General features: G+C 34.2%; 1 protein-coding gene across 2 annotated transcripts in view; it reads right to left on the bottom strand.

The window, feature by feature from the left end:
* Positions 1 to 15,728, bottom strand: part of NUGGC (nuclear GTPase, germinal center associated) — an 86,887-nt gene that overhangs the window by 20,855 nt on the left and 50,304 nt on the right. For both annotated transcript variants that reach the window (XM_012539787.3, XM_023494578.2), the window contains exons 13-14: positions 10,209 to 10,373; positions 1,962 to 2,119 (exon numbers count right to left, since the gene is read on the bottom strand). In XM_012539787.3, the coding sequence (XP_012395241.1) occupies positions 1,962 to 2,119; positions 10,209 to 10,373 (323 nt within the window). The remainder of the gene's footprint in view (positions 1 to 1,961; positions 2,120 to 10,208; positions 10,374 to 15,728) is intronic.

Raw genomic sequence — 15,728 nt, forward strand, 5'->3', positions numbered from 1 at the left:
AAGTTGTTAAGATGTTAAAAGAGAAAGAGCTAACAACAACCTGAGAACAAACATGGCATAAGAAGTATGGTTTACCCACTGGCAAGAACCAGAAAAACCAACAAGTACAGCCTAGACAGTGCTACTTATTTCTTCCTACACAATTATTCTTTATACTAGAATAAGCATTATAGTATAATTACATAGCATATATAGTTTTAACTATTATGCTATAATTCCTCATACCTTAACATACTACAAATTTGTTGTTTAAGTTATTTCAGCCATATCTAACTGTTTAATCATATCCCCATTTGGGATTCCAGTTCATTTTACAAAAGAGGAAACTGAGGCAGAACTAAATGACTTGCCTAAATCACACAGCTACTAAGTATCTGAGCTAGATTTGAACTCAGGTTTTCTTAACTTGAGGCCTGTGCTTTTTGTCTTCTCTTCTCTACTAGATTGTAAGTATCATGAAAACAAACATTGTCAAATTTTATCTAAATTTTGTATCATTCCCATTGGTGGAAATAATGCATATCTCCAAGAAAATTTCTAATTATGAAGAATTTTAATTTCTATTTTTCATTATAAATTATTTATAAATAAAACAAAATCAATAAGGAGATATGCTGAACTGAGCAATTTTGACCTGACATTTCCCAGATCTTAATTATACCAAAACTTCTGAGTTGCTAAAGTCATACTCCAATTTATAAATTTATATAAATTTCTAATTATAAACTATAAGATAATTATAAAGATTTGAATGGGAATCTGATTAGCCCTGGTAAAGAAAACCAGAATTAAGATAAACACTAATTGAAAGTGGTTGAAGTAGATAAAAATATACCATAATTTACCTAGATGTTTATATTTACTGAAATCTTGCTTTACAATGTGTATACTTTTGTTTACATATAGTAAATCAAGATAGATATTGATAGTAATTGATTTTTAAAAGTAATCTGACAATATAATAACATGATTTAATAAATTTTCCTATATTTTATAGGAAAACACAATTAACTGAATGACATGGAATTTCTGTTCTTTCTCAATTGTCCATGAAAGTCTTACTGGTTTGTTCAAGGAATCACAAGTGCTCACCTAGTGATACTTAATTAAATGATTTGTAGAGCAAATGGGAGTGGAAAAATTAATCAGATTACATTTTCTGCTGTCTATGAGTCATCCATGCAAGAAAGTGCTGAAGCCAGCTGAAACTGGTTAGTGAGAGCTGGTTGTTAAATATATAGTATGAGCATTTAAACCTCAGAATTTCACAACAAATCAGGGCTTGATTTGTGGTTCTATTGATTATCCCGATTTGGGAACTTGATTTAAAAAAAAGTTTAATAATGCAGATTAAACTTAAAAGTGTGCCCTCCATCTTTGGGTAGTGGTTGTTAAATATTTACCAGCATTACTTTCACCTTTGTATAGGGAAATGGTTTATATAAATAGAATATCTTTCCTAAAGATAACTTTCCTAAGGAGTTCATTTCATTCTTTACAAAAAGACAGTATGTTATAGCATGGACAGAACCAAAGCCTACTTTAGTTTTTATCTTTAATTTGGTTAAAAATGCTCATGTGTTTTTCTTAACTTCATTTTCTCCAACTGAAATACCCTCTATTAGGCTCAGATCCTTAGAAAAGTTAATCTCCTGCTGTTCTTATAAAATAGCTATAAGATTATGATAACCACAATTTTCATATTCATGTGACAACTTAGCCTGTACACTAGTTTATGATAAGAAATTATTTATTTTTTTAAAAATTGATCAGGAGGCATGATCTACTTAACAGCCTTGACCTGACATTGGCCAGTCCTTAATTGTACCAAAATCTCTGAGTTATAAAAAACATACTTCAAGATTTGGCCCAAACTAAAAGTCCTAGAAATGTGTCTGCTTCAATATACATAGTAACTCTGCTTCCTAAAAGGAAGCAAAGGAAGGAGATAATGAACTTACTTGAAAATGTTTCCAAAAATAGGGTCCACTCTATCATAAATAGGCTGAGTGATGGCTTCATTCAGATCTATTCTAGCAAGAGTCCTAGAGGCGTAGATACCATCTTTCAAACAAACAGCTTTCAAAGTCTGATGGAAACCTTGATTTCCCTTGCTCCTCTATATAAGAAAGTAGAAAATTAGAAGGCAGGCAACAAGTATTTATTAAACACTAATCATATGCCAAGCACTGAGCTAAATGTAGGGAGGATGAGAATCAAAATCTTACTGCTTTTGGGCAAAAGCCATCATAAAAATTTCAAAGTTAAATATTGCCTTAGAAAAAAGTCAAAAAGTCAACAATGTAAATGGAAAGAATGGAAAAACAAAATTGAATGCTGCATAATTATAATGACCAAGTTTGACCCCAGAGAAAACTTGTGAAAAAAAAAGATTCCTTCTTTGCAGAAGGTGAACTGTTACATACTGTCAGATTCAGTTGATGTGTTAATCAATTTTGCTAAATTCTTTCTCTTTCATTCTTTGCTACAAAATACAACCCAGTAGATAAAAGAGGGAGAAAGACATATTTGGACACAGAGATAGGAAATGACATGTCATGTGTGAAGAACAGAAAAAAAAAAAAAGTCAGTTTGACTGAATTGCAGTATAGGAAAAATAATGTCCTGTGAGGTTAAAAAGAGCATTTGGAGCCAAGTTGTAAATGGCTTTAAAACCTAAACAAAGGGGTTTATTTTATAAGTAACAGGAAGCCACTGGAATATCACATGGTCATATCTTTGCTTAAGGGAAATTTTGGCATATAGCCTGAGCTAGAATGGTGAGAGAATAACAGCATAGTGACTGATTGAGAGACTTTTGCAATTATGTGAGTAAAAGATGAAGAGGACCTGAAGATGAGTGAAGAGAAGGGGTCAGCTACAAAAAATGTGAGAGCAACAAGATTTGGCAGTTGATAATATGGGGTTAAGGAGAATGAGGAGTCTAGAACAATGCCAATATTGAGAACCTAAGAGACTGTAAAAATGGTAGTGTTTTCAATAGAACTAGAGAAGTGTGGGGGGAAAGATATGTTTTCAGGGGGCAAAAATAAGTTTCGGATATGTTGAATCAAGATGTCTTTAGGACTTCAAGCCTGACCTATCCAATAGACAATTGGTGGTATGGGACTGAAGCTCAGGAAGATAATGGAATGAATAGTTAAATAGACAGGCAGACAGACAACTAGATGGATAGATAAACAGAGGCATGTAACTCAAGAAGGCCAAAGACAGAAATAAAAGTCTCAGATATAAGAGTATATGAGATATATGAGTATAGACTCATAGCAGCCCTCTTTGTTGTAGAAAAAAATACAAACTGGAAACCAAGTGAATGCCATTGAGTTGGGAATGACTGAACAAATCATAATATGTGAATAGTTATAGAGTGTTTTTTGCATTGTAAAAAATAACAAACATAAAGAATACAAAGAACTATGAGACAACTTGTATGAAGTGATGCAAAATAAAGAAAGAAGAACCAAAAGATCAATAGATAGGACTACAACAACATAAGCATCAAAAGCAGCTGAACTTTGCTAAATTGCAATGCATAACTTTGTTCTGGAAGCATGACATGGTGAAAATATTAGGGCATAGAAGTTAGGAAAAAACAATTAAGACCTATGTGTGGAATGGGCTGCCTCCAAAAGCAATGTGCCAGCCATTGTGAGAGGTCTTCAGGTAGAGACTGAATGGTCAGTTATTACAGGATATTGTAAAGGTGATTCCTGATCAGTTGATGGTTCCTTCCAATTCTAAGATTCTACTTAATTCTAATTTTCTTGAGTTCCTAAGCAGCAGAACTCTGTTTATTGTATCCTACTATCTGGAATTGGAAGGGATTGTGAAGATAATTGAGTCCAAATGAACAGTGTTGGAACCAGCTCAAACTGTCATGAGTTAATTGTTAAATGATCAATCTGTGCATTTACAACCTAGAAATCAGGACTTGATTTATTCTTGTTGTTGTTGTTTAATTTGTCTAGATTTAAGAAAATGTTGAAGAAAATGTTAACAATTCAGATTCAACATAAAAGTGAATAACTTTATTTGGGGGGAGGGGAGAGAGGCAAACTGGTTATTAAATATTTACTAGCATACCCCTGCCTCAAACTCTTTATTTTACAGATGAGGAACATTAAGACCCAAAAGCAATAAGCAACTTGCCTAAGTTCACAGAGATCTTGGACTTGTGCTTCCTTTCAATATTCTTCCTATTATATTATGCTTTTCTACACTCTACAAAATCCTTTCAATTCATTCATTTCTTTTTTTCCTTTATTACTTTGCTTTTAACTTTTCATCTCTAATATCTCCCTAATGAACAATATTGTTGTACCAGATGCCAATCGGCTCCTAGCTCACATTCATCTGCATACCTAAACTATTCATTGGCATAAAATACATAATAGGCAATTTCCTGAAAAGAAATGTGCAATGCAGGTCATTTCATGGAATGTTATGGATGATAAAATCTTTTGAAATACAAAAAACCATAAAATATGTCACATTTATACTTTATTTCATGGCCAACAAGCCAATTTTAAAACCAAATAACATCTTACGTATTATTGCTAGAAATGGAGATCCTATGTACCTAGCTTCTGCCCTTCACCCACAGTCTGGATATCACAATGCTTAAGGAAAATAGAATGTGCTTTATTGGCCTTTGGAGTTTTATATTTGCTTTCCTTCTTTTCTGACATCTTAGCTTTTGGAGTTTTTAGCATTTAGTTTTAAATAGATGCTATTTGTTATTGTTGACAATTAGTTGTTTTCATTCATATTTGATTCTTTGTGACCTATTTGGGGTGTTGGTGGTAGAAATATTAGAATGGCTTGCCATTTCCTTCTCCAGCTCATTTTATGGATGAGGAAACAGGGTTAAGTGACTTGTGCAGAATCACACAGCTAGTATGATCTGAAATCAGATTTGAATTCATATCTTCCTGATTCTTTCCCCTGAGCCACCTAAATGCCCTTTTAGTCTTAAAGAATCATAGATTTAGAATTGAAATTCCAAAGGTCACAGTGCAACCTTTTTAGTGTACAGATGAAGACCTGAGGACCAAAGTGTCACTTGGTCTTTGACTCCAGAATCAGTGTTCTTTCCATCATACCATCCTGCTCCATATTTCTGCTTATTCACCTGGGTCAACTGAACCCTTTGTCCCCTCAACTTGATCATCATATACCCCTTTGTTATCTGGACCCCTGTTGTATAGTTCCTGGTCCATGAAACTCAAGGCATAATGATAGAGCATTATCAGATAGCCAACAAACCACCATTTCAGGAGGATGCTGGTAAATATTTCACAGTGAGTTCTCCAAAAACACAGAACACACTTTTAAAGTTTAATCTGCATTAATCTCATTTTCTTTATCACTTCTTTAAGCCTAAACAATCAACAAAATCATAAATCAAGCCCTGGTTTGTAGCATTTGCTGATTTTGTAAATGTAACACAATTCATGTGAGGCATGTGCTGAAACTAACTCATACCTGTTTGAGGTGTCAATGATTAAATTTTCAGTATGAGCATTTCTACCTCAGAAATGAGAAAAGTCCTTTAAAATATCACCCCATTAAAGCCTCACACCGACCCTGTAAGATAGATGCTATAATTATTCTTATTTTTTCAGTTTAAAAAACAAAGGTAGACAAAAATAAAACAATTTATCAGAGCTATTTAGCATAATTTGAACTTAATTCCTCCTCACTCAAACTGATATTCTATCCACTCAATAGCATTGTATTGTCTGATTGAGGCATGCTAAATCCAGAAATGGTAGAAGAAGAATAGAAGCAGATAGAGGAAGCATCCTCTCGTTGGCCATTAAGCAGAAAAAGGAGATGAATCATTGGATCTTCAAAGAGGGACCAGCTCTGCCCATGCTGCTTCTCTTTTCAGCTGCTGAGCATCTGAATTTCTCTTGGCACCCTTGCCAGAAAGGTGGAGGAAAAGCTGGTGCCCTTCTTCCTTCATTCCCCACTCTAGCCCACCAACTTATACCTAGAGCCTGTCTGCCTTTTATTTTTTGTAACTTCCTTTCCTGAGTAAACCAAGCATGATTCTTAAGATACATGTCCAGGCTTGGAGATAATTTCACGAGTTTAAGAAATCCAAGATCCTAAGTCCTTTGAAAAGAGCTGACTTATGGCAAGGGGATCTTCTTAACTAGAGAAAATGGCCACCCAGTGGAAAATGGGTCAATAGAAGTTTAGTTACACAGTGCAGAGCCAATGTGAAATATGGAATGCCCTTCAATTCATTCCACAAATTGCCTCCTATTCCAATGCTAATAAAAACCTCCCAGAAGATTGTGACAATAGTTTTACATTACCAGTTGTGTAAGTCTTGTCAGTGTGAACTATGAGTCTTTTGAATCCTTTGACATTTCTTTTGTGTACAGGAAATAATTACCAGTCCCCTATCTGAGTCATATTGTACTTCAGATAGCTTTCTACTCACCCCTTTGGGGAAACCGTGAGCATAAACCTAAAACAAAGTCTTAAGCCAGTTTCCCTCTAGAAACTAAGAGGCACTTACCAAGCCAAAGAAAGTCTCTCACACAAAGAGTGTGAGAAAAGAGAGCCCAACCCTTCTTTCTAGAGACCATTATTAACTTGTATTAGCCCAATTTACCTAGTGCATGAATCCATAAGAGAGGAGCTCCTTAGAGAATGGGTGCACTGTCAAAGCCCCTCAGGCCTCACAGTGGCTCTTCAACAATAGATTTTGGTAGGTTATATAGATATTGTGCACCTAAAAATTGCAATACTCTTCTGTTCCTCTGTATGTTAATTTCTGCTACTATTGAAAGGAGAAAGGGAATGAATAAATGGAGTGCTGAGCAACCGTGATTGTCAGAACAGTCTTTTTTTTATTAAGAAAAAATTAAGTTTGTCATGGGAAATGAGAGGAATAGAATATAACTGATTTCCCTTCTTCTCCCCCTCCCCCAGTCTCTTTTCAGTTAGCCACAGGGGTTTATTATAGTTGAACCATGCATAAGGAAAAAAAAAATACATTTATTTCTCTTTATAAAATTGGGAGCAAGAGAAAGACCTCCAGCATGAGAAAGAAGTAGTATTGATCCTATTTGACAAGGATTTCTAGAAAAATTGAAGAGCAAAAGGATAGAAATTTGGTTTAAATCAAATATTCTCCCTTTTGTTTGTGTCATGGAGCTCTCTTGGTAGTCTACTGAAGTCTATGGATCTCTTTTCAGAGTAAAGTTTATAAATGCATAAAATAAAATATGTAAGATTACAAAGAAACCCAATTATATTGAAATGAGATTATCAAAATATTACAAAGATAAATTCATGAACTCTCAATTAAGATCCCTTGCTTTAAACTAACAGCTTATATCACATATCACAATAAGTTCCAAAGAATATGTGATTTAGGTAATAAAGATTATACTATTAAAAAACAAGAAGAGAAACATATCAGGACCCTTTCATAATTATGACTAGGGGTGAATTCTTAAGAAGAAATATAGGTGATTAGGGGAAAAGTCAATTATTTCAATTACAGGAAATTGAAAAGCTTTTGCACAAACAAAATTAATCCAACTAGGAGAAGTAAAAAAAAGAAAAAGGTCAACTAAGGAAAGTATTTATATCAAAAATCTCTGATGAGGGTCTAATAGTAAAGATAAATAAGCAAGTAGCAGAAAAATAAAAGACTAAAAATCATTCCTCAATTATATAAATGATCAAAGACTATGTATAATTTTTAAGACAGTTGCAAGCAATTAATTACCAAATAAGGAAATGCTTTCAAATTACTAATACTAAGATAAATGCAAATCAAAACAAATCTGAGGCTTCACTTCACTGGAAGCAAATTGGCAAAGATGCTAAAAGATGTAAATAATCAATGTTGGAAGGTTTGTGGGAAGCATGAGAATGTTAATGTTCTTTTAGTGGAGCTATGAATTGGTCTAAACATTCTGGAACCAATTTGGAATGACGCAAATAAAATGAGTAAAAGATCCATACCCTTTGATAAAGAAATACCACAGTGAGGCACAAGGAGGTCAGTAATGGAAGAAGAGGCCCCATATATACCAAAATATTTATAACAGTACTTTTTATTGTAGCAAGGAACTAAAAACAAAGTAGATGCTTATCAATTTTAAAAAATAAACTAAAGTTGTGGTCCTTGAATACAGTGAAATACCACTATGCTATAAAAAACAATGAATATGATGAATACAGAAATGTATGGGAAGCCTTCTAAGAATTGTCATAAGGAAGAGTGAACTGAACCAAGAAAATAATATATGCAACTGCAATGTACTTTCTGAATAGAAAAGACAATAAACAAACCAAAAAAAAAAAACAAATCATATGAAATTATAATTACCAAACTTGGCTCCAAAGAAGTTTAATGAGAAGGTGCCTTATTCACTTCTTTGCAGAGGTGGGGGACTGTGGATATGAAACACTATAGAAAGTGTCAGACTCTTCTCAGTCAGTTAATTTGGTTGAACGTTGTTCAGCCTTTTTATTATTTGTTAAAAGAGATAGTTCTCTGAGAGGGAAAAGGGGGATATTTTGGAAGAACAGAAGTAATATACAAACAGAAGGTACCAATAAAATTATATATTATATATATATATATATATATATTTTTTTTTTTTAAAGAAGTATTTAAAAAGTACTTTTTCCCTCAGGTAATAGCAAATAGCTAATTAAAGGCTTTTAAACAGTAACTATAGAAGTATAGGGTACAACCTGTCATTAAATAGCTATAAACAAAATCCAGAACATAAATTAAAACCTTCTTCTTCAGGAAGAGTTAGAATAAGCAATAAAAGAAAACATGTGAAGTTGAGAGAGGTGATATTTAACCTGTACCTAAGTGTTTTTATTTGTTTTTGAAATTCAACAATTGTTCTATATTATATCCTGACATGTTATAGCACTATTACTAATTAATAAGTAGGTAAATAATTTATATTGTTCCTTTAATATAGAGAATAGAATAGAATATTCTTTTTTATAGCAGAATCATAATTTGTGCTAGAGGTAGTGTGATGTAATAAAATAAGTCCTACTCTTTGAATCATGAAGATTGTATTTACATTCCAAATCTAACATTTACTAACCACAGGATGTGTCTAAGGTCTTTTACCTTATCTCTGTAATACTTGCATTATTGAATGGGAATTATCATGAGAAAATCACTTTATAAGCCTTAATATGTATTATGATTTTTTTTTGTATGTCTCCTGGCATCTCATTTGTAGTCTCCTTTAATGAATCAGCATCCATCTCCCAACCCATAATCACAAATTTCCATAAGAACTAGGCCTATGCTTTCTTCTTTTATTTCTTTATAACTTTCACTTGATATCATCTGCTCCCATATGTCAAATTATCATCTCTATGTAGATGATGTCCAAATCTATGTATCTAGACCAAATTTCTTTAATCTCCTCATCACCAACTGCCCATCAAAAATTTCCACCTGAAGGTCCCACTAGTAGTTCACATTTCCCAAAGAGAACTCACCTACCTCAGTGTTTTACACTTAATAAATAGTTTTTCAAATAAATGGAATCCATGCTAATTAAACTAATGCATAGGTTAATTAAACAGTTTAGCCTATAGGCTTAAATCCAAGAAACAAATATTCTCTTAGTAAAAGCTCCTAGAACTGAGGTTAGATCATTTAGAAGGAAGAAAAAGGAAGAGAATAAATATTTATATAGCAACTATTATATGCCAATCATTATGTTAGGTGCTTTGAAAATATATATTATTTCATTTGATCTTCATAACAACCTTGTGAGGTAGGTGTTTATCTCCATTTTACAGTTACAGTTAATGCATAGAGGTCAAATGACCTCAGAGTCACCCAACTAGTAAGTGTCCAAGGCCAGAGTTGAACTTGGACCTTCCTGACTCCAGACTCAGCATTGTATTCATGAGCCACATAGCTGTTCCAAGAAGGAAATAGTCTTGAAAATCAGACCTGTAAAGTTTCAGAAAGTTTCACAATCACTTTATACACTCAAGTTGGTAGATCCAACACAACTCAAAAGAAGGTCAAAACTAATAGATATAGATAAGACTATAGATGACCTTCTAAGGAAGCCCCTAGGTACAAATAGGATTTTCTCAGCCCCAATTTTAATTATATCATGATTTTTTCTCTGGAACACAGGGGGAAATGAAATGTCACTCACAGTTAGACATCCACTGAGAATTCTTCTGTAGAAGGTCCTTGCATCTCTCACCCCTTCCTGCAGAGGCTGTTCTACCTGGGTAAAGCACTGGTCCACATCCTTCTCCAACAATTGTATTCTCTCTTCCACAAATCTCCGAAGACTGCTCAAGTGCAAGTATTCATTCTAGACAGAGGAGAACACAAGAAATGTTACCCCATAGCCCCAAAGAAAAGCCACAACATCTTCTTATCTTCTCTTGGCTAATCAATGAAGACATAACAAGGTCCTGGTACCTTAGAAAAATATCTAAGGATCTTCTTCCTCTACATGACAGTCCTCTGTCTTTAGACCTCGCAGGTGCCCATCATCCCATAATGTTTACCTGATCACCCTGCTCCCTTATCTAGGCCATCAGGTCTTGAGGGTCAATTACCATGGGGTTCTTTCCCAAGATTCCTTGCCACCACATTCCCTACCCTATTAACATTTTTCCTTCCCCATCTCCTATTATTGTTTGAGGAATCAGGATTATCCTAGGGGTGAGGGCTGTACCCAGCTAAGGGGAAATGTGGTTCCCCCATCTCATCTCCTCAGTCAAATTTGTTCTGGCTATCAGTTTTCCTAACTATGGATCTACTAATCATCAGTTAATTTCAAAAAGATCTTGGGATTTTAATGGACTATAAACTCAACATGAGTTAACAATGTGATGTGATAGCCAAAAAGAACTAAAAGGATCTTGGAATACATTGACTCATACATAACAAACTCATGGTGAACACAATGAGAATAGTGATTATCTCATTGCAATCTCTGTCCCGATCAGAGCATTTTGTTTAGTTCTGTGTGGCACAATTTAAGTAGGACATTGATCAAATGGAGAATGTTCAGAAAAATATGACCAAGATCATGTAATAGAAAATGAAGAGACTCAAAGTTTTCCTCATATGAGGGCCACAAGAAAGTACCAGGGACATTCAACTTGTAGGGGAGAAGATATAGGGAGGAACATGAGAGCTGTGTTCAAGCCTTTGAAAGGTCATCATCCCAAAAAGGGATTAGACCTAAAAGCTGGGAGCAGAAGCAAAAGATAGCAGCACTAAGAGGCAAACTGAAATTTGATGTCAACCTCCTAATAATTTAAGAATGGAGTGGGAGAGGCTGAATTCCCCCTCACTGGAATTCTAAAAGCAAGGGACAGATGATGATTTGCTGGACATGATATGGAGTATTATTGTTATATTCATTTTATGAAAGAGGAAATAGTCTCAAAGTGGTTAAATCACTTGTGCAGGATCACACAGTGGGTAAGTGTTTGAGGCAGATTTGAAGCTCAGACTTTCCTGACTCTGAAGAGCAAAGTAGTTCAATTAAGCAAAACAAATGATCATATTGACCTTGACTACCAATTAATGCCTCATTATGCATCTAGGGTCCACCACCACTCTGTTAAGAAGAAGTAATAACACTTCACATCAATCTTTTTTTTTTTTTTTTGTAAAATGAAAACATTGAATCAGGTGATCTTGAAGGTGCCTCCTCATTCAATGATTATACATACAAGACTCTGTACCAAGCAGGAAGAAATGATCAAAAGAATGAGTTCTCGGTGCTCAAAAGAAAACAGTAAACAACTTGGGGAAAAGGAAGGAAGGGGAACCACTGATATTTAAAAATCATTTAGTTCCTAAACTTTCAATTTATCTGAGTTATGATGTAAAGAGTTGTATTTTTTAAATTGACCTTGCATATCTTTAGAACTAAAAATAACTGACTCCAAACTTTCCAACAAAGGATTGAGACCAAGCATCCAAATCAAAGTCCAAGAAAGTTTTGGAAAATTTACTATTTACTGCAATCAGATGGCTATTAAAAAAGTGCTATGGAACACATCATCCTACCTTCCCCACCTCCTATTCCATTCCTCTGCTTCTCATCACCCAGTGTCTAGCTCCAAAAATGGAAATATGTCCTGGAACTTGGTCACACCTCAAAATTAGGAGAGAATGGCATGCAGTGCAGACCTTTCACTATTTGTTTTGTGAGATATTTTCCCTTGTATTTGTAAAAATAAACTGGCCTTGCAGGGGACCACATCTGCATGGTTTTCCAAAAATGTTTCCAAAAGAAATATATTGCTTGGTGGAAAACGTGATTTCATCCCAAATGAAATTTTTCCCAGAAAGAAGTTCAAATGTTCTTCCAGAAGCTGCAGAGAACCAAGGATGGATATGTTCCATGCCCTTTCTCAAGGATTTTCCCCTTTTAGATTATATCCAAAATAAAGATCACAAGAACTGAACTTAAAAGGAAAAAAAAATTAAATACAGAATATACTAAAAATCTCAGTGAAGATTTAAGCCCTTTAAATATGAGACTTTTAAGAAACCTTATACATCTTGTTACTTAATAAACTGTAAATCATTGACTCATCAAATGTCATAATACCTAAAAGAATCTCATAGATCATCTAACTCAATAACTACCTAAAATAGGAATTCTCTCTACAGTGTTTTCAGGAATGGTCATCCAGTCTCTGCTTGAACATCCTAGTGTCAGAAAGCTCAGTCTTTAGAAGCAGATCACTCCACTTTTGGACAATTAGAATTCTTAGGAAGTTCTCCCTTTTATTGAATTGACATCTGTCTCTGTGAGACAAGACTAATCCATCTTACACATGAAAACCCTTCAAATATTTGTGGTTTTCCTTAAGTATCATCTAAGTTCAATCTATGATTTAGATGGGGGATGGGGGTAGACAGGAAAATACAGATCTTCCTTAAATGTTCTCCATGTTCACTCTTTGGCTTCATATAAACCAGTTTAAAAAGTCAACATTTTACCGAAACTTCAGAGCACATCTATTTAACTATGCCACTTTTTATCACCAGCTATGTGACCTTGGAAAAGTCACTTCAATCTCATAGACTGAATTTCTTTATCTGTCAAATAAGGTACTCTTCCTCAGGCAATTCTCTAAAGACTATAAGTTACAGGGAAGGTATCAGTCTGCATTGGTAAGAGGAATTTCCTCATCAGAAGTGCTGCTAAACCAACTAAATCAAAGGTTAATATTTTTTAAAGGCAGTTGAATAATATTTCCTTTCCATTATTGACATGCTGATAATTAATATTGTATGGTAACCATCCCTCCTTCCTTCCTCTCTTCTCCTCCCATCCCATTATTCTGGCTATTTTACTGGGGTCAGCCATCCTCATTTCTTTTTTGCACCATCTTCAAATTTTATTGCTTAGTTTTAACACAGTCAATTGAAATGCAGTTCTGAGGAGAGAAAGGAAGGAAGCAGCATGGTGGGTAAGGGGCATCTAGCACTAAATCACATTAAACTCAAAGGGATCATTTTATTTCACATGTACCATTTAGTTGCAGCAAGTCTCTGGTGCTCAATGTTTTCCTCTCCATTTTCCTGTCACTTCCAGAGTGAATATAATGAAGGAGTCTAGGAACTGAATTACCCATAACTTCTAATATGAAGAATGTTGCGAAAAATCAGTTATGTCATTTGCTCTAAATCACAAATTAGGAGGTTTGAGGGCAATCCCTTCTGACTCTCAATCTAGGATTCTTTTCTCTCTCCTATCTCATCATCAAACCTATTCCATATTCTTTATGAGGTTCATAATGCCCTGGACCTCTTCTGGCATCTAAAAAAAGGAAGACATAGTAAATCATAATTGCATAATAAATTCATTGATACAAGAAAAAAAAATGGGGAGAGGAGAGGAAAGGATAATTTAGAAGAGAGTAATTGAACAAGGTAAAATAAAGTCTCCTTGCTCTTTCCAGAAACTGTCTTCCCACTTCTTTCATCTCTCACAATGCAAAAAAGCACACAGCATAAAAGAGTGCTACAGAGGAACCTTTAAAAACCAGACACTTGGTTTATTGATAATCTGCCAGAAGAGAGTTAACAGAAAATATGTATGAGACTCAGTATGGGCAAGAGAATTTGCAGCATGGAACATTTTAAAAAATGAAAATGTTGAATCAGAATCAGTTGAAAATGGGGACACAGCCATAGTGGTAGCACAGGACAATTTGGGGCGGGGGGAAGGGGGAGGGTAGGGAAGGGAATGAACCTCCAGGGAATACCAGACTACAGATTTCATCTGGCATTAGTAAAAAAAGGAAATGCTATGCTGAATAGAGATTGCTGTCCACCATGAGGTATCCTTTTTGTGACTTTGCTATGAGGCTGTGTTTGATAGTCCTTCTAGGGAGAGATGTTTTGAAGAACTTTATAGATATATATATATATATATATATATATATATATATATATATATATATATATATATTCCATCCATTCAGTAAATGTGATTTAATCTATTGAATGAGCATGTGTTATGTAAAACTAGAAAGTTGATAAGAATCTTAATGGGAGTAAGGGCTGAACTTTTTCTTTCTTTCTTTCTTTTTTTATATAAGAATATTTTCTTTTAGGCAAGAAAAAGCTTTTACAGTGGAGGAGAAGAGGGAGAGAAGAGGGACAGTGAGCAAACCTTACTCTCATCAGAATTGGCTCAAAGAGGAAATAACATGTATACTCAACAGGAATATAGAAATCTATCTCACCCTGCAGGAAAATAGGAAAGGAATGGGATATGGGAGATAAAAGAAAGGGCATATTAGGGGAGGGAGTGGTCAGTAGCATAACATTTCTAAGAAGGGATAGAGTGAAAGGAGAGAGAAAATAAATGGGAGGGAGGGGAGATGCAATTAGCAATAGTAATTGTAAAAAAAATTTTTTTGAAGCAAGTTTCTCTGATGGAATGCTATTATTCTTTGGAAAATAATGAGCAGGATGCTCGCAGGAAAAAAAAAGACAACGACAAAAATAAAAATAAAAATAAAAACCCACCACTTGGAAAGTCCTCCATGATGTACTGTATACAAAGTAATAGTAATGTTCTGGGATGATCAGCTGTAAATGACTTTGTCATTCTCAGTAGTACAATCATCCACACCTACTCTAAAGGACTTATGATGAGAAATCCCATCGATACCCAGAAAAGGAAATGATCGAGTCTGAATATAAATCAAAGCATTCTCTATTACTCTCTCTATCTCTCTTTATTTTTAATTTAATTTTTCTTGAGGGTTTTTATTTTCATTAGAGTGGGAGATCTTTGTTTTCTTTCACAACTTGACTGTTAAAAATTTTTTTTCATAAATTCAAATGTGGTTTCTTAATAGTGAGAGGGAATAAGAGAGAGAACCTAGAACTCAAAAATCTTAAAAGCAAATGTAAGAAAATTTGTTTTAATTGTAACTTGGGAAAATATTAAATAAATTTTAAAAAAGAATTTGAAGAAATGCTCTTAGTGTACACACACACGCACATACACACACACAGAATATTTTCTTTTTCCAGTTAAAGATAGTTTTCAAAATTCATTTTTGTAAGATTTTGAGTTCCAATGTTTTTGTCCCTCCTTCCCTTACTCCCTCCCCAAGACAGCAAACAATCTGATATATGTTATACATATATAATCATTTTAAGTATATTTTAATAT

The sequence above is a fragment of the Sarcophilus harrisii genome, chromosome 2 (assembly GCF_902635505.1).
Source record: "Sarcophilus harrisii chromosome 2, mSarHar1.11, whole genome shotgun sequence".
Classification (NCBI taxonomy): domain Eukaryota; kingdom Metazoa; phylum Chordata; class Mammalia; order Dasyuromorphia; family Dasyuridae; genus Sarcophilus; species Sarcophilus harrisii.